Source organism: Chionomys nivalis, chromosome 2 (genome assembly GCF_950005125.1).
Source record: "Chionomys nivalis chromosome 2, mChiNiv1.1, whole genome shotgun sequence".
Lineage (NCBI taxonomy): Eukaryota > Metazoa > Chordata > Mammalia > Rodentia > Cricetidae > Chionomys > Chionomys nivalis.
Window position 1 is genome coordinate 89,231,235 of NC_080087.1, and position 23,564 is coordinate 89,254,798.

Below are 23,564 nucleotides of genomic sequence, written 5' to 3' on the forward strand. Positions count from 1 at the left end.
CTGGTGCCTGTCTTGATACCTTGTTTGTCTTCCTTACAGCTTAGGGCTCTTTTCCCTTTTATGATTTACCTCTCACAACCCCAAGTACTCTGGTAACACACACCTTTCTCGTACTGGAAACTGTGAGAATGTTTACATTTACAATCAGTAGCACTTCTAAGAATGAAGGCACTATCATGATCCTGGGATTATTGAAATCCACAAGCCAAAAGTTTCAGGAACAGGTTTTATTCACACTTAGAGCTTAGTGTATTTTAGAGTACGCAGATTTAACTTGGTAGAACACTTGCCTAGCATAAATGGGACCCAAGATGGAATCCCCAACCCAATGATGGGGGCATACACACCCATAATCCCAGCACTGGGAAAAAGAAAATAAGTTCAAGGTCTTCCTCAGCTATAACTAATCTTCCAATCATAAGGCCCTGTCTCCAAATAAGAAAAGAATCTGTTACTGAATGCCCCCTGTAAATATAACATGTGCAATGAAACCTGAGTATTGCATAGCCCATTACAACAATGTATGGCCATTTCACAGACCTAAGATAACTCTGTTCTCAGTGCTTTGCAAGTTTTATAACTACAAAGGGGCTGAACTGTACTTCTGGATCTGAGGGCTGCCTGGACAGCTTGTATGCCTATTACTTGACTGGGAATATCCATCATTCCATGTCCATTTGCATACCTTTCTATGGAAAGCTACTATTTCCACTAAAAAAAAAAAAAACAGGCCCTTACAGAACCCACTTTTGAGCATATATAGCCCCAGAATGGAGAAGGCCCATGCCTGCTGCTACCCAAACCAACTGATCCATTTCAGATGTGAGAACCGAAGTAATTAGAAGGGTGAGGCATTCCACAACCAGGAGACACCTGAAACTGCAGGTAACAAAGTAAATGTGCAAGAAAGCAAGCAACACACACACACAAAAAACCGCCCTGACTTCACAGTCAATTTTTGCAGAAATTCCTTTCAAGCATTGCTGTGGTTTACAACTGACTTAAGACAGCCAGTGTGGTGAAACTTGTCACACAGATTAGGATAACATACCTACCTGTACACTCAAAGGAAACAATTCATTAAACAATGAATACAAACAGTAAAGGGGAGGGAGTACTAGTAAAACGAAAGCAAAATTAAGGCAATCTGAAATTCCATTCTGCACTTTAAGATACGCCACTGTCAGTCAGACTGTTGGAAAACTAAGTTAGTCATACAAGTTCAAAGCTCACTAAGAACTGGAGACACCAGATAAATAAGAAAATCACACTTTTAAAGGGAGTCAAGAGTTGTCAAAGTAATAGAAGAGGAACTAGGAATTTAGAGGGAACTGGGAAACGAGAGCTGATCCCCATGATGTGGTTTTGGGTAATTCTGTGCCTAGGCAAGAGTTGAACATTATGGCTGGCCCTGAGCAGACATCCACAGCTGAGGACAGAAGCAAGCAACAGAGTCTGACAAAGCAAATAAACAAAATGAGACCTGTGAAGATGTAAGCTAGTTTCCATTCAAGGACACCTGTCAAAGCCTGAAGCTAAAAAGGCTAAAAAAATAAAAAATGTAAAAAAAAAAAAAAAACTAAACCAAACCTTTGGGAAGAGGTAGAAATGAAACAAAAACTAAAGAGTTCAGAAGGTTCGAAGAAATGTAAAAAAGCTGTCCTCTCAGACAAAGTCCCAAAGGAACTAAAACTAACACCACTCACTGCAGCAGGCACTTGGCCCTCACTCCATTCAGCACCTGCCAGGAGAAGGCTAACCTTGGCTTCCTCATACTCTGCCTATCTAAAGGCAGGTGAGGCCTCTCCCAAGGAAGACACCATCTTCAGACACATCTACCAACCCTGCATTTAACCCAAAATGACTACAATGCCACAAAATAGAAGCACATGACCTGAGAGCAGGCAAAAGAAAGGAAACAGAACAAAAAGATAACTATCTGGACACTGGTGTCAATAAGACAGGGTACTAAAATTAGAATGCACATGTCAAAGAGGATACAAGAAAAGATGGAAAAGTTAAGAAAAGACAGAAAATTTTTTACTGGAAAATAGCTTTTGAAAAAAATTAAATTTAAATAAAAATGCTATGGCTGTGGCTCTAGCTCAGCGGCAGAACACCTGCCAAGCAAAAGTGCAAGGCCCTAAATTCTTTCACCAGACAGAAAGGGGAGGAAGGGAGAGAAACAGACAATCAAAAAGAAAAATCACACAACTGAAGTTTCTAAAATTACCAGAGCCAACATTAAACAGAGACTATGCAAAACATAAGTTAGTATTTCTTAACATCTGGACACACAATATAGTTAGTGATGAAAACCAAGAAAAGAAAGTTTGGGTATAGCTGGAGGTGAGAGGCCAGAAAGATGGCATAAGCTTTCAAAGGAGCAACAAAACTTAAAGTTAGAGCTAACTTCTGCATAAAATGCCAGAAACTGAAGACAAAAAAATAAAATCTTGAAGTGCTGAAAAATATAACTGAAGAATCTAGCATTACTAATATATGCACAGCAAAGACATTCTCCAACATGAAGGAAAATCTGAAAGATTTTCAACAGTTAACTGAGAATTCCACACCAGATTTTCATTCTTCATTAACAGAAACACAAATGAGCTTTCTTCAGCAGCACACATGCAGAAACTCCAGAGCAACTTGAAGTCATGCAGGTCACAGGGGTGGGGGTCAAGATGAGTACTCGTCATGTGCAACAATTAAATACAGCATTACAATAAACAAAATGCACACCATCAAAGTGTATGGAAACAATATTCAAGATGTGGGTAGGAGCCACGGGAGCCTTGAACCTTTAATCCCAGCACTCAGAAGTAGATCTCTGAGTTTCAGGCCAGCCAAACCTATATAGTGAAACTCAATCTCAATCAATCATTATGAGGAGGAGGTAAAAGGAAAAGAAAAGGAGGTAGGGCAAGTACATGAATTCATGCTGGACCCGGATAGTAGAGACCTAGTATAAATTTGTAGCACACTGAGTATTAAGGTACACACAGTACACAATACTAACAGTGTACCTCAATGGTCCATTAAAAGACATTAATAGGCAAAAGTAACAATAAAGTTATGTTTAATCCAAAGTCAGCATAAAGGGGGAAACAGTAAAGGAACAACAAGAAACTAGATAAAACAGAATGACAGTGAGAGACCACTTCATATATCAGGCTGGCCATCATTTAAAAGACAAAACAGAAAACAAGTATTGTTGAGGATGCAGAAAAACTGGAGCCACTAAGAACTGCTGCTGGAAAGGTAAAAGTGTAGAGTCACTGTAGAAGTCATGAGGCAGCTCCTCAACCCCAAACACAGATGTGCTCTATGATACAGCATTTTAACTTCTGACTGCACCCAAAGTATACAGCATAAATGTGTCTATAGCAGCTTTATTCACAAGCGTCAAAAATGGAGGCAATACAAGTGTCCGCTTACAGAAAAGTATCATATAAAACAACTTCTAATACACAGTAGAATACAATGAAATACTGCTTATCCTTAAGAAGGAGTACTAATTCTAGACCTGGATATGCCACCGATATGCTAAGGCAGAAGTATGAATCCCAGGCTACTCTAAAACACAAAGTTTTCAAAACAAACCAGGAGATCGGGGACCTCCTTCCCAGATCCTGTCTCAAAACCCAGACAAGGCTGGAAAGGTACCTCAATTGGGTAAAAGCATTTGCCATAAAACCATGAGGACCTGGGTTTGAATTTCTAGAATCCACATAAAATTCAAACACACACACACACACACACACACACACACACCTGCAATCCTAGGCTTCTACAACGAGACAAAGATAGGAGAATCCCCGGAATCTCAAAGGCCAGCTAGTCTAGTGTATGTGAAGGGGGTAAACTCTCTCACTCTCACAACTAAATTTAGGTTTCAGTTCTCTGAGAAGATCAAAACAAGTCTCTCCCCCAACAAAGGGCTATTTATCCACAATACAGGGATGAGAAAGAGACCAACACAAGGCCTAAGCCAGCCTCACCAATGTCTCAAGGATAAATCCAGCAGCCCACTTCTGAGTCACAGCCAAACTTGACCAAGCTTGTGCAAGTATGTCCAAAAATGATAAAACTAAACTTAAACCAATTAAAGGTACACTAATGTAACTTAACCCATCATTTTTGAAGTGACCTAACTGTTCCTAAATTTCCCCTAGCTGTCCTTAAAAGGAGCCTGCATGCTCCTCTCAGGGTCGTCACCATTTTGTACAGGTGAAGAACCTCACATATACTGGTATAATAATCGCTCTTTATTGTTACATACTATTTGAGACTGGGGTCTTCAGCGTTTCCTTGGACCCTACATATTCAGCACCTCACAGCAAACAGACACTGTCTCAAACAAGGTAGAAGGCAAGGATCAACACCTGAAGTTGTCCTGACCTCTGCAAGTACACCATGGCATGTGCATAGCCACATTCATAAACACATAGAAAGGTATACACAGGTACACATCATACACACACAACAAAAGGGGAGACTATGATAAATGCTACAACAAACATGCTTTGAACATATTACACAAGTCCAACAAGCCAATGAAAACAGGGCAAAACTATATGACAGCTTACATGAGCTACCCGGGTTAGTCTAACTCAAAGACAGAAAAGCAGAGTGGTGTTTGTCAGTGGATGGGGATAGGATAGAAAACAGAGTTATTGTTAAATGCCACAGTCTAGCTTTCTAAGAATAAAAAAAAAAAAAAGGCTTAAAGACAAGTGATGTCCTTTTTACCACAAATTTTAAAATAAAAAATAAAATAGAAAAATGATAAATTCCAATAGTATTTAGACATAACTGCTCTAAAAGAAAAAGATGTCAACCGAAAATTGAAACCACAACTACATGCTATTTTAAGAAACATACTTCAAACGAATACTGAAGTTAAAAATGACATCACAGAAAACATACTAATATCTAATAACGGCAATATGAAAACAAGAACATCTTCAAAGATGGTAAAATAAAATTTCAAAATGGTAAAGAAGTCCACTGACCAGGAGTTACAACAATCCTAAACTTTACACAGTGAACATTACAGCTTTATAAAAATAATGAAGTTGATGATACACATCTCTTGACAGCCCAAAGTACCAGAAAAAATGGCCATAAAGTACTTGAACAAAACATTCAACCAACTGGAGCTAGCAGAAGAGATACTGAACTCAAAAACTAAGGAATTAAATTTATCTGCAAAAAAAAAAAGAAAAAAAGTATTTGCCAAGAAAAGACCATACATTCACCCATAAAACAAGAATCAAATTCTAACTTTGCAATTTTATGTTCTTTGACCACAGTAAGATTATATATGTGAGCTACCTAAAGTAATAAGAAAAGAGCAAAATGCAAAAGACCTAACAAAAAGTAGATACTAATGATTTTTAAAAACAAGGGGGGAAAAACCTTAAAGAAAAATTAAAAGCAGAAATTTATGAAGGAGAAAGCATATTTACAAAATAGAAAAATCAACAAAGCTAAAAGTTGATCCTTGAGACAATTTCATTGCCTGATAAACTCCTAGGAAGACAAATAAAATTATAAATAACAGTAATTTTTTTTTTCGAGACAGGGTTTCTCCGTAGCTTTTGGTGCCTGCCCTGGAACTAGCTCTTGTAGACCAGGCTCGACTCGAACTCACAGAGATCCGCCTGCCTCTGCCTCCCGAGTGCGTGCGCCACCACCGCCTGGCAATAACAGTAATTTTTAAAGACCACTTCAAACTACTGGTTTTAAAAAGACAGGAAATAATATCATATGTATGAGATATTATATTGTATAAATATACTTTATATTTATACACACACGCACACAAAAAGGGAAAATGGTGTCCTTCTATCTGTTATCCCGTCCAGCGGGATACAAACAGGGGTCCCTAATAAACCTAGGGGAAAGGAATAGAAGAGCAAGAGACACAAGAAATGACGGCAAGACAGTATTTCTGATCAAACCGCCGTTTAATATTTCCTCAGAAGCTGTTATATAGCAAACAGGCAAGGGGGAGGAGGTATGTCAGGTCTGCTGGAATTCAGGCCTGGAGACATCCCTAGCTGATAAGTAAATACTGAGGGTCTGTGATTGTTGACAAACAAAGGAAGCCTGGTGCCTGCAGGTCTCACTAGGCTAATGTCCTAGGTCCAGAACTTGTGAACTTAAGATGGCTGTAAACAAAATGCAGATCTCAAAATACAGGTCTTTGCTTCCAGCAGTCTATGTGTTGCTTTCATTGGTTAATAAAGAAACTGCCTTGGCCTATTGATAGGGCAGAACTTAGGTAGGCAGGGAAGACAGAACTGAATGCTGGGGGAAGAAGAGGCGGAGAGAGATGCCATGGATCCGCCTAAGACAGACGCCAGTTAGAATCTCTGCCAGTAAGCCGCTGCCATGTGGCGATATACAGATTAATAAATTAATGTAATAGTTAGCCAATAAGAAGCTAGAGCTAATGGGCCAAGCAGTGATTTAATTAATACAATTTCTGTGTGGTTATGTCAGGGCTTAGCTGGGCGGCTGGGATGAACAAGCAGGTCCCCCTTACTACAGACATACACACACACAATCACTTTCCTAAACTTACACAGTAAGAAATGGAAAACCTGAATAGCCCTTTAAAAAACAAACTTGTCTATGTTTTTAAATCTCCAATCTCTAGAAACTGTACGAGGCCCAGACCATTCCATTAACAAATTCTTCCAAATACTTGTTATACATACTATCAATACGGGTAGAGATGACTCTGCAGGGAAGAGCACTAGCTATTCTTCCAGAGATCTCAGTTCAGTTCCCAGCACCCACACTGGGTGGCTCACAATTGCCTATAACTCCAGTTCCACAGGATCCAACAGCTTCTTCTGGCCTCCAAGGCCACCCGCATGTATGTGGTGCATGTAAATTCATGCAGACACACACACACAAATAAGTAATAAATTTTTTTTGAGAAAACAAATGCTGAGGGGGGTAGGCATAGTTAGTGAGAATGTATATTAGTGCAACCACTATAGGAATAAGCATTGAGATTATACTTACACACACACCAAAAAAAAAAAAAAATCATGTTCCAACTATGCCACTTCTGGGTATGTAACCAAAGAATCAAAGACAGCATATAAAAGATACATACTTAGCCTTTACTGCTGCACTAGCCACAACAGTCAAGACATGGAGTCAGTGTGGTCATCAACAGATGACTGAATGAAGAAAACGGTACCTAAAAATACTATTAGAGGTAAGGATGTAGCTCAATTGGATGTAGCTCGCTTGCACCACCATGCAAGGCCCTGAGTTCAATGTCCAAGACACCATGAAACCAGGCATGCAGGCATAAACCTACAATTCAAGAACTCTCGAAGTGAAGAGGAAGATCAGAGACTTAAAAGTCATCCTTAGTTACACAGGCAGACCCTGTCTCAAAAAAGACACTATTCAGCACTAAGGAAGAAAAAAAATCATGTTGTCTGCAAGAAAATGTATGGTATCATCATGTTAGACAAAACAGGCCAGTCAGACAAATTTTACACAGCTTTTGTGGGGTTTGGGTTTTTTTTTTTTCATATGGAAACTACAGATTGGGGTCAGAGAAAGACACCAAAGCAGAATGGAGACTATTGGGGAAGAGGAAAGGAATGGGAACACACAAGAAGGTAGTCAAGGAGACAGAGAAAAGTACATTATATAAAGGAGGGAAATGGCAGTGAAACCTGTTATTTTATAACTTTGTACAATAAATACTGATAACATGAAAATTAAATTTAAAAGTTCAGTAACAGAAAATAATGATTTCTTATATGGTAGCGTATTAGACAACTATAAAATAGGCTAAGGTATCTCTAGGAGCTAGAACAATCCCAGGTATTACACTTAATAAGATAAACAAGAAGCTAAACAGACTGTGCTACCTTCTGTGTAAGGAGGAAGGATGGGATAAAGGGGCATATAATTATACTTGTTTAGTTTAAAGGAGGGAACACAATGAGGTAAATCAGAAATAAATTAAAATAGTTATCTATAAGGGCAGATAGGTGAAAATAAATTTCTTACATAGTTGTGACTTTGAACCATGTAATGTTTTATATATCACAAAAGTGAGAGATTAAAAAGTAAATACTATTAAACTCAACACAATACAAAAGTTCATCTCAGAAGAGTCCATTCTGGAAGAGCTAAAGAAACTATAGAGAAAATCCTGCATTTTAGGGTTTCAAGGTGGCTCAATGTAAAGTTGTGCTCGATGAACAAACCTGGCAACCCAAGCTCAAGCCTCAGAACCCACAGAAAGAAAAGACTCCACAAAGGTAGACTCTGACCTCCATGCACATGCTACGGCACAAACACATACAAGAGTAAATAAAAACCTAAAAGAAAATTTAAAACTTCTGTGCATTAAAGGACACTATCAAAAATATAAACAAAGAAATCAGGAAAAATATGTAAATTACATACTAGAGTTTACTATCCAGATATAAAGAATTTTTCTTACAACAAAATGACAAATCAATTAAAATACAGGCAAGGGATATCAATAGAAATTTCTCCAGTGGACACACAAATGGACAACAGGCATGTGAAGAGTTGGGCAACATCCTTAGTCATTAGAGAAACAGGAAATTTAAGCACAGATTCCTCTTCAAGCCTATTAAGACAGCTATAGCTGAAAAGGTGGAAGAAGTGTTGACAAGGATGTCAGAGACTGCACTTTCATATACTGCTGGAGGGAATATGACGCACAGCTCCTATGGAAAACAGTGCAGTGACTCCCGCTACTACAGGATTCAACCACTCTATTACCAGGCGCAAATGCCAAAGAACTGAAAACGGAGACAGAATAACACTGTTCACAACAACCAAAGGGCAGAAAGAACCTGAACGTCTACCAGATTAAAGGAAACCAAATGACCCACAGATGCACAATGGAATATTATTCTGTGACAAGGAGATTAAGTTCTAACCCAACACAAACCTGGAGACGGTGTCAAGAGAAATAAGCCAAAAGCTTAGTACAGATAGATGATCTCAGTTGCATGACAGACCTAGAATACATGACTCCTAAGAGAAAGCAAGCTAGAGATTGCTAGAGAAGGAAGGTAGCATGGAGCAGCTATCTATGTTTCTGGCTACAGCCTCTGAGGGCAGATATCAAAGGGTTTAGGACACAATGGTAAGAGTCATAGGCCAGTATCACTGAAGTATAAGTGGTTTAGATGGCAAAACTATCCACAAGAACTAAGATGGCTGGAATGAAGAGCTCTAAATTCTGCTACTTCTTCTTGGTAAGTCTTTAAGCTTAACACCAAAGCTAGGCAAAAACCCTGAAGATACAAATGGGTTTAAAAGCAGGCCAGCCTGGGCTATACTGGAAGACCTGTCTCAAAACAAAGAGAAAACAACGTCAATATCAGAATTATCAGACTCCTTTCAATAAGTTACTCATAGATTTTCAACTCAGAAAAAAAGCATTTTCTAAACCTGAGTATTCAATCATTAAAGCTCTCAGAAAGCTGTTGTATTAACTGGGGTACTGGTACATGTCTATAATCCACCGACTTGGCAGAGACAGGATTGGAAGTTTGAAACTAACCTGGGGTAACTAGTAAAGTTCTGTCTCAAAATAGAAAATTAAAAAGCACTAAGGGATGTAACTCCATAGTAAAACACTTGTCTAGCAAGCACAAGACACTTGGTTCCATCTCCAGCACCACCAAAAGTCAAAAAGCAGAAATACCCACAAAAACATCACCTCAGTCTTTAATGGTTATTCTAGATAGTTAATCCTAAGGTCCACTATATAAGCTACATTAGCTCTTACACTAGAGATCCTAGCAGCACCAAAGGCAGGAAAATAATCAGAAAGTATAGTGATATTTTATTTGTGTTTTAATAAATAAAGCTTCCCTGAAGACGAGAGTGCAGAGCTAAGGCACTAGAGGCCAGGGAGTGGTGGCACACAGCTTTGATTCCAGGACTCAAGGCCACCCTGGGCTACACAAGATTGAATCTATCTTAAAAGAGAAACAATTCACACAAAGGTGCTCCCAGCACTAGGTATATAAGGCAGGAGACAAGAGCTCACTGCAGTCCACGGTCACTCGGAGGACAAAATCATCCTTGGTCTGAGCCTTGGTGGAGGTAAAAACTCTCCAGTGGCTTGGCCTCTTTGCTTTTCTGATCTTCAGCTTGAACCCCAATATCTGTCTCTGGGTTTTTATTACTTGTGCTACAAAAAAAAAAAAAAGGCGTAACGATTAGAAGAGACAAAGCAATCCTGAATAACTATCACTAAATTTACACTGCCAGGTACTGAGAGAATTTCTAGGGCCAGTGAGATGTCTCAGCAGGTTAAAAGCATTTGCCAGGAAAGCATGACCACCTGGGTTCCATTCTAGAACCTACAAATAGGTAGACGGAGAGAACAAACTCCACAATGGTGTTGACCTCACATATACATCAAAGCATACATATGTGAACACATACAGAGTAATAATAAATAACTTTGGGAGGGATAACTTAGGAAGCCATAATGATTACAGCAGAAGAATTCTGGCTACAAAAGAAAAGCCATCAGAACAGACTTGAGAAATCACACCTATCACCTGTCATAACCAAGATGACAAGGAAGTGAAAACACAACCATCCCAGGTGAAGAAGTGAGCCACGTCAATCCCCTAAGTGTACCCAAATCAATAATGAACAGATATCTGCTCTCAACATGCAAGTTGGTGTGACAAGGATATGCCCAGAACAAACAGAACTAAGATGTAGCTCAGCAGTAGAGAGCTTGCCTACATGAGCACAACCTTGGGTTCCCAAGCAAACAAACAGGTTAATTTACAAAGGACATAAAATCAAGAATTGTAGGTCATCAAAGGACAAGATTATAGAATGTTAACTCAAGACTCAGATCAGCAAGAAATTTATAATCCATAACTGAAAATGTACTCATATCAAAAACATATGAACAGGAGAGGGGAAACTGTGGTCAGTATGCAAAATAAACAAAAAAAATAATTAAAAAATGTATGAACAGTTACTATGAATCAACTAGAATAAGACAAAAATCCACAGAAAGTGAAAAGGCAACTTCTGGCTATTTTCCTTGGAAGAAGTTAAAAGTCAAAACCGCTCAAAAACACTTGAAAAGATAATCAACCTCACTAATCACTGGAATGAGTAGCAATTATGAAAGAGAAGGACAACACCTAAGGTATAAGTAATTAAAATGTAGAGAAGCTGGGCTGTGTACCACAGCTGGCATGCATGTAAATTGGTTTAACCACTTCTGAAAACAGCAATGCAGGCAGCACCAAAGACATACATACCCCATGAGAAGTCTAGGCAAAAAGTATAAACAGCCTAAATTATTCTACTAGAAAACTGAGAGAGCTCATGGAGACTGCATAACCATCCACCACCACGCCTGGCACAGACAGAACAGACTCCCTGAAATGTGAGCTTGGCCCTCCCACTCTTTTCACATGCATGACTAAAGGATACTTAAAGACCACATGTTTCAGGGCTGGAGAGATGGCTCAGAAGTTAAGAGCATTGCCTGCTCTTCTAAAGGTCCTGAGTTCAATTCCCAACAACCACATGGTGGCTCACAACCATCTGTAATGAGGTCTGGTGCCCTCTTCTGGCCTGCAGGTGTACACACAGACAGAATATTGCATACATAATAAATAAATAAATTAAAAAAAAAAAAAGACCACATGTTTCAGTCGCTTCTCCTCTAGCAAAAATAAAACTCAAAACCCTTAGTGAAGAGACCTGGCAGTGCTCTCAGCCTGACTCACTACCATCTGCATAAAACTGTCTTCAAAATGTCTTCCACACAGACTCATGCCCACATACTGGGGCTTCTCATCTATGAAACTGCACTACACCCTGACACGTTACTTATATAAGGGGCATTCCCCACCAGTCCTTGCCTCCCTGAACTTTTCTGCTTATCCTCATCAATCACTACCATCAGACAAGTAAACGTGCCTTCTACGTTTTCTTCACTAGAGTGACATCTTCATTTGAAACTGTGAACTCAGCACACCTCGTTGGCAGTGTTAGGTGACTGAATCCTGTGACTTGGATTCCAATTACTGGTGTCTACCCAGTTGACAGAGTTCCTTAAACCAACAGGAAACCAACACAAAAATGAAAATCTTCCATTAAGCTAAAGTAGATGTTCTGCTTTAAGAAAAGATTAAAATATTCACTTCCACTGCTTTTAATTCTCCAAGATTCTAGTATAAGGACAGTATTCGCCAGTTCAAAACTCCAAGCGATAATTACCTCATGCCCTCAGTGACAAAGAATTTACCCTACTGATCTTCCCAGCCTTACTTACTGCTGTCCTGAAAATGAGCCTATGGAAACACATTGCACCCCTGTTCTTTTAGATAATAAAATCTCAGTAACTTTACTACTAAAACATGTTATCTAGAAATATGAAACAGCTATCCCAGAAATATGGCCTTAACCAAGAAACCAAAATTTCAACATAATACTAATTCCAAAGAAGCAAATTTGGCAAGACTTTCATTCAAGAAACCTGTGCAGAGCAGCCTGCAATACCTCATCACTGCCACTGATGTTAGGGAAGGCGGGAGGGCATAAGAACTGGAAATACTTCACCACACTGGAAAGGAGGGAAATCCAGTCTGCATAAGCTCTGTGTAGCAGACACCTTTCTATCAAATCTTTATACACGTGGCTCACAAGACTGATCTACATGATGCACTGGGGAGGCTGAGGCAGGAGAACTGCAACAAGATCAAAGCCGATCCGGGCTACATAAACAAAAAACAAAATAAAATACAACAAAACAAAAGATAATCTGAGTTTCTCTCTTCTTTTATCTTTTGTCAGAAATATCAAACAGTATCTTTAAGGAGAAAAGGAAAAATAAAAACGGAGTAATTGGGAAATGTTTTCAAAACATTAAATGAATACTAGGAAATAAACCTATGTAACTAGTATTCAAAACCCAGCCAATACTTATTTTTCAATCTTAGAAACTGGTTAGTAATTAAGGCTATTATAATAAACATGTATGCACAAAAATTAAATTTCCACACCTTTATTAAAAAACTGAAATCTTCTAACTTTACAAACTTTTGGAGGAAAATGCTACCATTATCCTTCGTGGCAACTTTTATATAAAGTGAATATTTATATAAATGCCTAAGCAAAACAGGACCCACATCATACCCACTGTTCTACAGTTTGCATGCCTGTTCAACATATGCATGATTATTTAGCCACCCCTCCATCATACAACATCCAAGTTTCTTCCATTCTAAACAAATGCAGAGAAACTCTTCTTAAATGCCTTTTTGCCAGCTCAATAAAGGATAGAGGAGAATGAAAGATAAAGAGGCAATAATAAAACCCATCATGACTTTGAATGCCAACCTAACAGTTTAACTTAAAAAATAAAGACTACTGGCTGCATATACCCTTAGTCCCAGCCCCTAGAGGCTAAGACAGAAGGAATAAAAGCCCCAGTGACACCTACTTGGGGAGGCTGAGGCAGCAGGATCAGGAAGGAGATCATGGACATCCCAGTTCAAGGCCAGAATGGCTCATGAAACATTGTCTTAAAAGAAAGAAAAAAAAAAGGACTAATACAAGCTAATACAAGTTATTTTAAGAGGGGGGTGAGGGGCTGACTGTTCTCACCACTGATTCCATACATGAAGATTATTAATATACTTAACCCTGAGCCTGCCCCTTTTCTCAGACACTGTCATTCATGCCGTTAGCCTTTTCTTCAAGCTGCCAACTTTTCATTCTTTGATTCCGTGCCCCAGTATCAACCAGGACCAACCAGGAGAAAAGGATAAAACCTGGTCCACTGGGCTGGAGAGATGGCTCAGAGGGTAAGAGCACTGGCTGCTCTTGCAGAGGTCCTGAGTTCAATTCCCAGCAACCACATGGGTGCTCACAACCATCTGTACTGTGATCTGGCGCCCTCCTCTGGTGTGCGGGCATACATCGAGGCAGAATGTTGTATACATAATAAATAAATCTAAAAAAAACAAACAAAGAAAAAAAACAAAAACACAGCTATCTAACCAGTATATTTTGTTAAGGCCTTGGGAATCTCTTGTCCACCCATGCAGATTATTTCTAATAAGCAAACAGTTGCTAAGTAAATACTGAAGGGCTTTATTATGCACTAGGAGGCATTTCACATAACCAAAACATATATGCACATTTATTTCATATGTTAAATTAATATTAACACAAGACAGGAATGACAATGGTACTGGGGTCCATGACCACTGAAAATATCCAGTCTCTCACTGGATTTTATAGCCACAGGTACTCTCAATATGATACTAACCACAAGAGCAAGCTGTTCAGAGCACCCCAAAAGTACCCTTTGTATTTCACTCACACTATCATCAGAATAAAAAGCAGAATCTACTTTTTAAAAATGACACACAAGAGGAAACATATTGGTCAGCATTACTCACACTTTACACTATGAGGGCAGAAGGGTTTTCCGTGTGGACTAAAGGCAGTGCTAACACCATCTACCCTGGTCCATTTCACATTTTCACAAGAAAGGTAAATTGTTTTATCAAAATAACAAGACTTTATTTAGGTATTTTTTTTTCTTCCTTTCTTCTTTCCACCTATTTTTTCCTTTATTTTAAATGTTTCTTTTTAAAAAATTAAGATGAAGTCAGATCTGATGTCACAGTGTATAATTCCACCTACTTGGGAGGCTTTAAGTCCAGACTGGGCTATAGGGGGAGTGCAAGCCTGGGCAACTTAAAGAGCCCTTGTTTCAAAAATTAAAAAGTGGGCTGAGCCGGGCAGTGGTGGCCCACGCCTTGTATCCCAGTACTTGGGAGGCAGAGACAGGTGGATCTCTGTGAGTTCGAGGCTGGCGTGGTCTACAGACTGGGCTCCAGAACAGGTTCCAAAACTACAGAGAAACCCTGTCTTGAAAAACAAAACAAACATAAACACGAACAAAAAAAGGGGGGGAACCTAACTCACCTAGTACCATAAATAAATAAGTAAATGTTTGTCTTGTAACTTAAATTGCATTAAACCAGATTAACTTTTAAACTTCCACCTTGAAGAACAAGTTTAAAACCTAACAGCTGCATTATATATTTGGGAAAAAAATGGAAAGTCTAATGCAAAACAAACAAAAAAAATGGAAGTCAACAAAGTAGGAAAAACTACAATTTAACAGGTGGTTTCCAAGTCAAGAGGGATTTCTTGAGATATGAAATACTTCGTGTAGTTAACCTCAGTATATCGTAATCACGTTTTATAGACATTTACATAGGTCTATTCATTAAGAAAAGTTTGGGCTTCACAGAAAAACTTCAAGCTTAGATGGGAGAACTCACGAGGCCCCACCCCTAACTGAAGAGCTACTGACTGACAGCAGCTAGTGTGTTGCCTGTGCTCCAGTGGATGGTCCTACCCATGCACTTACAAGAAGCACTAGCTGGACTGCGTTATTACAAAAAATTAAAAACAACAACAAAAAAGGCATGAGTTTTGGAAGGGGGGTGTGTTGCAGGGAATGTAAGTTGGAGGCAGGAAATTGATTGTATATACATGTACAAAATTCTCAAGGAATAAATTACAAATAAGTAACATGAATAAAGTTTAAAATAAAAATTTTTAAATATAAAAAAATGGAGCTTCTCAAATTTTGATGGTTCTGATGCAACTTCCTAAACCTTAATAATACATGATATCTCTTAATATGACATGGGACGTTTTAAGCAAATTAAATGTCGCTTTTCAAAGAACTTCAAGGCACTTCAAGAGAGGGAATCAACTTGAAAAACTACTGAACCCACAGGCCTTTTTTTTTTTTTTGGTTTTTGGTTTTTTTCGAGACAGGGTTTCTCTGTACCTTTGGAGCCTATCCTGGAACTAGCTCTTGTAGACCAGGCTGGCCTCAAACTCAGAGATCCGCCTGCCTCTGCCTCCTGAGTGCTGGGATTAAAGGTGTGCGCCACCACCGCCGGGGCCCACAGGACTTTTTCATACTGACCCAATGAAGTCGTAGTTCTTAACTCGAGCCCACTTCCTTACACAAGAATCCCATTGGCGATGGAAAGCATGTTCCTCTCCTCTGAGAAACCTCGTTATTATATGCTTGAAGTTAAAATTTAACAGAAAGGCCTCTGTCTTTTCGACTACTAAACCCCAAAGCTGGAAATGCACAGGAAGTGCATCATCACTAACGTAGTCAAACTTGGACGCTGAAATGAGAATCGTGTGTCCGTGCGTGCGCGCACGCGTTTCTATGTGTGTGTTTTAGCAACTTTCAAGCCATAGAGCTAAGAGGTAAAAGGAGTGACCACTTGTGTTTACAGTGCAATCCCCCCCACTAAAAAATGGAAGTTTCCAGGCTCTCGAGTTGCATTTAGCTTCAATACTTGCTCTCAGTTCAGGGTCAACAGACTGCCTCATCCCCCTGCATCCTCGGTAATCCCCACGCACCCCTCCTGGTGAAGGTCAAAGGACTCCAGACAAAAGACAACAAATGCACGTGACAAAAGTTCCCCCCCCCCCCCCCGGCTCCCCGCAGGCCCGAGGCTGCGCAGCTCCCGCGTGGCCGCCTTAGAGGCTGCCTCCGTCGCGGCCGTAGGCGGAAGCCGGCCAGGACGGAAACCTAGCGCGGCCTGTTACCTTTTCCTGCTCCTCGCGGAGCCGCGCCACCTCTGGGGCGCGCAGCGGCGCGGCGGCCGAGGCCTCGGAAAGGGACTGGGGCTCTGGCTCCGGCTCGGGCGGGGGTTCCATGCCCGGCGCCGCGGCCTCAGCGAGGCGAACAAGTCCTAAACAAGTGTTTATAGAGGCGGCGTGGCCGGCGGCTGCCCAGCGCCCGCGCGCTCGCCCTCATGCACCGTGCGCCGCGCTCTGAAGAGGCCGCGCTCGCTTTCGCCGCTGCCCCGGGGGCCGCTGCTCGCGTCCGGGCTACCCGAGGCCTCATCTCACACGCGCATGCCGCCGCCGCTGCCGCCGCCGCCGCCTCGGAGCAGCAGGCCCTACACCAAAAGCGCCACACTCTACTCCCGCAGTCGGGGCCGTGCCAAGCGTCCCGCAGCAGCCGCGCCTCCTCCGCGCCTCCGCGCACGCTCCGCCCTTCGCCCCGCCCGCGCAGCACGCCGGGAATCGCTCAGGCCCCGCCCGATGGGCGGGGCTATAGTGGGGGCGGACCGAGGGGCGGGGCGGAGACTGAGCGGCTCTGGAAGCGCGCTCGGCTTTGAGGAGCAGGGCGGCTGGATTGCCAGTCCCCTGCTCACTCAGTGCAGCCTGTGGTGGTAGGAACTTAATTCGTGCACTGAGGCTGTTTCATAAACTCATTTAATTTTATCGAATTCAACTCTTTCCCATGCCTTTTTAATGAGCTAATGTGTTTTAATGAGCTAAAATGCATAATATGCAACTGTATTTTGCGTATGTATTAATTACCGCACACATTACAATTTTTCCTTATATATATTAAGCTGCTATATTAATATTACTATGTTACTACGTATGCACCATTTAACACATTTTTCACAGGTAGCTGCTGCTTTGTCCCACGTATTTATGGTTCTGGTTTTGTTTTGGTTAGCTGTGTGGACCAAACCCAAGACTTGGGGCTTGCTAGACAAGCACTCTACCAACTGAGCTAAATACCTTCCCTGTTCCACTTACTGTTTTAAAACTAGTGGACTGGGGGTGATGGTGCATGCCTTTAATCCCCAGCACTCAGAAGGCAGAGGCAGGTGGATATCTGTATATTTGAAGCCAGTCTGCCACATAACAAGTTCCAGGTCAGCCAGAGCTATGCAGTGGAACCTTGTCTGAAAAATAAATAAGTCTCTTAGATGCTCTTTGTCCTCCAGTGTGGCCTCTGTTGATGGTAGTCCTCCGGTCGACCTCACTAAGTAGAACCGGCCAAAGTGTCTTAAGTCTACCCCAAGCCCTGCCTATAGGCCCACTACTGTTCATTTAGTGTTGTTGTCTAGGAATAGACAGACCGGTAGGCACCTGCAGAATTCAGGCCCTCTATGGGTCTGTTTGCCCCACCCCCCATTTCCGTCCCAGCTCCCAAGTCCACATCCACCTTTTTTTCATTTGCAGCAAAGAAGGAAAGGCAGGGACCACCTGGGGAAGGTGGCAAACTGGAATTCCTCCCTCCCTGCAGACGCAGCCACTTCTGAAACAGTCAGGATCCAAACATTCTTCTTACCCTCCCGCCATCAGCAGCATCCCTCAGCCTCAGTGACCTCAGGAGCGGCTGCTCTGGTGCTCTACTCTGAATATGAACCGACCCCACATATATGTTTCAGTACTTGATCCCCAACTGCAAGATTGTTGAAAATTTAGGATGTAGAACCTAAGTGAAGGAAGTGGATCAGTGGGGGTGAGTCTTTGTGGGTATCCCATCTCTGGTAACTTCGCTCACTCTCTGTTTCTTGTTTAGCTGAGAAGTAAACAGAGACAGACAGACCATGCCTCTCTACCATAACCGACTGAACCCTCTGAAACAGCATTCCATACAGAAAATGATCTATGATATTCATGCTTTAGTTTTTTGAGTGTGTTTATTAAGCATGTATCAAGAAAAAGCACAAGAACAAATAGCAGGAGGCAGATAGGATTACAAAATACCAAATCAGCCCTTAAAACACCCGGCAGAACTAATTAGAGGAACAATACTGGGAAAGCAAGCAAAAATAAAAGAAGTAACAAGCAGGAGATACATAATATCCTCCAGAAAGCCTGGGGAAGCCCTGCTGAGTCTATCAGTCAGATTCGAGTTCAGCTGGGATATGTGCAGTTAGAGCAGAGGGTTCTCGCCACTGGCGAGCCCCCCACTTCTCACCCCCCACACCCCTGCAGGCATTTTAGATCACAGGAAAAATGACAGTAATAACAGTTAGAAATGGATCACCCTCGATCTGTTATCTCCTGGATGCAGTTTAGCTGTGTGGTATCCTTCCTCCCTTTCCCAGAAGCATGAGGCCAGCTGCCCCAGGAAAGTGTCTCCTAAGACAAGTGAGATAAACCTGGTTGAATCTGAGAGAAGGGGGGGTCTGTCTTGCTCTCAGAGTCAGCTCTCAACGAGTGCAAATGGCTCATGGCGGCTTACCAATACCACTTATATGGTGGGCCAAAACAAATGTTCCCTCCCTTAGCTCGTTCTTATCGTATCAGTCAAAGCAACCCAAAAGTAAGAACTAGATCTGGTATCCCTGGTCCCTAACTGCCCTGAAATGGCCGGGGGTGACTGTCCACCCTCCACTCCTCTTGGATGGGGTCATCCCCAAATCACACAGAGATTGTCCCACAGCAGGCTGACCCATCCCTAGCTTCAGTCATCGGGATTCAAAGTGGTTGGCTCTAAACAGGGAGTCGCCCTAGACAAATACAGCTTTCTTTCTAGAGGCTTCTAAGCAAGTTCCCCCTCATCCTCTCGATGCTTCCCTGAGGAATCCAACCTTTGGCCCAGAAGTAGCAGAAAGAGAAGGTAAGTAGCCATGTGTGTTTTAGACAGTTCTTCTTGGTGGGGAAGGTGTGAGAGAGTTCATAGTGTCAGGAGTTCGGGTCGGGGTCATCACATCTCCACAGACCAGGAAACACACCGAAGGAATTCTGCCTCTCGACTGGCTTCACATTTTCTCCTTTTCATTCAGTCTAGAACCCCAATCCACAGGATGGTGCCAACCACACTTAGCACAGATCTCACATTAAACCTCTCTGGAAACTTCCTGAAACATTTGCTTGGAAATGGGGATCCCTGGAGGCTAGAGAGATGTCTCCGACGTTCAGAGCACTTGCTGCTCTTTCAGATGACTGGATTTCAGCTTCTAGTACACAGTTCGGATCCTCCAGCTCTAGGAGTCAAGAACCCTCTTTGGGCCTCCATGGGCGCCTGCACTCACATGCATGTAAGTAACCCCACACACACACACACACACAGAGAACACAGATACATCATACACACACACATAATAAAAACTAAAGCAGGGCGGAAGAGAAGGTTCAGTGGCTAAGAGTGAGTAGCATTAAAGTGGTTTATTATTTGTATTTTGATACATAAATCTTGCCTGAAGACCGAAGGCAAAGCTAAAGCCACTACAGGTCAGGCAATGGTGACACACACCTTTAATCCCAGCACTAGAAGGAATGATTAGGAAATGGGAGGAGAGAGAGACTTAGCCTGCTTAGTCTGCAGTCACCCAGTCTTGGTAGAGGTAAGACTTCTCTACTAGCTTGGCCGCATTGCTTTTCTGGTTTTCAGGTTGAACTCCAATATCTGCCTCTGGGTTATTATTTGTGCTGCATAATATTTTTCCAGAGGACCCAAATTCAGTTCCTAGCACCCCAAAAAAATATTTTTTTAAAAAAAAAACGAGGATCCCAAAGGTAGTCTAGTTGACACAGCACATCTTTGATCCTCGCTCCCAGATAGAAGAAGGATCACTTTACTCTCTCTTCTAACAGGCTGTGCTTTCTCTTGCCCCTTGGACAGCAGAGAGATCCTGACTCAAGCTGAATTGCCTTCCTGGTTCTCAGGCCTGAAGTGGCCCATTTGGAGACTGTTCAGCCTCCATTCATAATTTTATAAGCTACTTTGCAGCCTTAGGAAGAAAGGGCTGATTTGGCCTCCTGGTTTCAAGGGTCTCTCAGTCCGTCATTATGAGAGCTCCACTACATGGTGGTGGAAGCAAGTGGCTACTCTATCCTGCTAGAGAAGGAACCTGAAGCTACGACCAGGGCTGGGAGTGGGTATCACAAGCTTCTACCAGCTAGGCTCCACCTCCTAAAAACTCCAGGGCCTTCAAAATACAACTCCCAACTAGGGACCACGCTGTGAAACCATGAGCCTGTGGAAGACATTTCTAATACAAACCCTGACCTTAACTGCCTGAGCCAATTCCCATTGTATATCTTGGTCCTGTATCCATTTCCATGTGTCTATGTAAGACCCATCGGTCCCATTTTCTTCCTGGAGAATCGTATACAACGGCTAAAGTTAAAACCCTCACAGCTCACACAGCACTAGCAGGGTTGAGTGTCTGCTCACCAAGGCACAAGCTGGAGCCCTCTCCAGACCATGACTTCCTGAAAGAAAGTTACGTGAGCTGGAAAGAAGAGTTCCGAGGAGCTGGCAGTGTCAGGGCAGAGGGAAAGGACGTGAAAACCTCTGCCATCTGTGACATACAAGAGGAGCCTAGAGTTCCAGAAATATGAAAATTCCAACACTTTGGCATTAGTGGGGATGTGTGACCTGGCATTGCCCATTGTCCCTAGGGTGGGAGACATCTCCAAATCTCATCCTGTCTCCTTCACCCCCAGCTCTGTGAAGTAGGAGAGAGATTGTGTAGTTTGTGGATAAGAGCTGTAGATTGCTCCCTCAAATCCATTTGCCCTACCCCCACCACTTCTCCCCAGTGCTAGGCAGGGTAATATTATTGACCCTATTATTGCACATGCTTATAAAAATTCAGACATAATTGATTCCGTTTGTGTAATAATTCCATTCTAGGTCTAGGTAAGATATAGGGTGGGATCTGGGTGCTGCTTTGTGTTCCTGCATCAATCAGCTGTTGCTGCGTAACAAAACATCCAAAGCTCAATAATGTAAAAGAACAATAAAGCATCATTCTTTATGATTTTAGAAGTGTACTGAAGTCCTGATGGAGATTATCTGGGGCAGCTCTACAAGTTTCATCCCCTCCCTAGGACCAGCATCAGAGTGAGAGGTGTGCCTCAAACAGCATTGATAACAAAGAATCATAACGAATGGGCCAGGAATGCAGTCTACTTCCCAAGGATAAGCAGAGGTGAGAGCAGGGACTACTGGACAGATTTATCCAAGCTGCTAGGACAAATCCAGGCTGCATGGGAATTTTGCGAGAGGAGCCAGACCTAGGAAAGCAGGCTCAACAGGAACCAGAGGCCAGGGAGGCAAGGAGCCACCAAGTTGGCTGACTGGAAGTGGCCTGGAGCAAGCTGGCAGAGAGCAGGGTTCCAGCCCCTTCTCCTTGTGCCAAGAGAGAGCTATGACAGAGACCTCAGGGACTGGTGCAGATCTGTTCCAAACCCAGCACAATTTTAGGCATAGCTGTTTTTAAAATAGTATATCTTGAATTTCAACCATTCATATTACAACTTCACTAGGAAATTTCAGAGGGAGGGAGCTGTTTCCTCTTGCTATCTGCATTAATATTTCCTTGATATTTTTGTTACAATCAGTTCATATAATCTTAGCGATAATATTCATGAACCCAAGGTGTTGGGTGTTATGTTTTTTTCTCTAATGCCACAGTAAAATGAGCACAACATTTATGAGTTACAAAAAAGCAAAAACATTCCTATTGTCGAAGAAAGACAGCAAACTGGAGTAGTATGTTTGTAGTACAAGGCCGTGTATGTAGAGATCACAGTCAAGTAAAACCATCCCCTATGTCTGGTGTAGATTTAAAAAGACTTACATCCATGATTCTGTACACAGGGAAGCAGGAGTGGAAGTGTGATTGGCACTAAAGGTCGTTAGCTAGGAAGGTGAGAACTCACATATTAAACCACAAGCATGAAGCAACGAGGGAAAATTGGAAGTAAGCAAAGCATTTTTACTCTCAAAGGCCTGTCCCCAGTGACATACTTCCTCTGGCATGACCACACCTCCTAAACCTCTCCCAAAACAGTGCTACCAACTAGGAAGCGAATGTTCAGACATCTGAGCCATTGGCGGACATTCCCATTCAAACTACCACCACCTCCCACAGTCAGCGTCAGGTCCTCCTTCTGAACGGTAGATTCTTGGATGGACCAGGTCCCTCATTCTCTTCTCAGAAGTCATTTATAAGGAAGAGAGTGAGCAAAATCTAGACTCACGTAGGTATTAGGTATTTATCTGGGAAGAGGTGTTTCTAGAATGTTTTCATGTAGGCACAGTCCTTGATCCTGTACTAAAACTCAATAAATAATCCTTTCTTAAAAGAACCATTTCTTAAGGGTGTAGAATCTGAGACTATGCGGACCTTCACACCCTAATTCAGCTTCATCTACCCACCTTGCGCTGCAGAGTGGGCTTCAATTCTTGATCTTTTTCTACTCAGTGTGGTGGCTTGGATGAGGATGGCTGCCCTACACTCATGCTTGAATGCTAGGGCCCTAGATGATGAGACCATTTGGGGAAGGATTAGAAAGTGGGATCTTGTTGAAAGTGTGTCCCTGGGGATGGGCTTTGATGTTTTAAAAGTTCACACCAAGCAAGCCCCCAGTCTCTGTCTCTCTGTCTGTCGCTCCCTCCCTCCCTCTCTCTCTCTCCTTCTCTCCCTTCCTCTTTCCCTCTCTCGACCTCCAGCTTGTGGATCAGATGCAAGCTCTCAGTTGCTGATACAGTGTCCTGCCATCCTGCCTGCCATGCTCCCCACCATGAATGGCAGACATGGACTCACCCTCTGAAACTGTAAGCAAGCCCCCAATTAAATGTTTTCTTCTTTAAATTGCCTTGGTCATGGTGTCTCTTTGTGGCAATAGAAAAAGTAATTGAGACACCCAATATGCCAATC

At 42.1% G+C, this 23,564-nt stretch overlaps 1 protein-coding gene across 1 annotated transcript in view; it reads right to left on the reverse strand.

Annotated features, from left to right (window-relative positions):
* The window catches only part of Uri1 (URI1 prefoldin like chaperone), a 58,507-nt gene extending 41,380 nt beyond the window's left edge, over window positions 1-17,127 (reverse strand). Inside the window, exon 1 of the mRNA XM_057763067.1 lies at window positions 16,681-17,127. Coding sequence (XP_057619050.1) covers window positions 16,681-16,791 — 111 coding nt within the window. The 5' untranslated portion in view covers window positions 16,792-17,127. The remainder of the gene's footprint in view (window positions 1-16,680) is intronic.
* Between the last annotated feature and the right edge of the window lie 6,437 nt (window positions 17,128-23,564).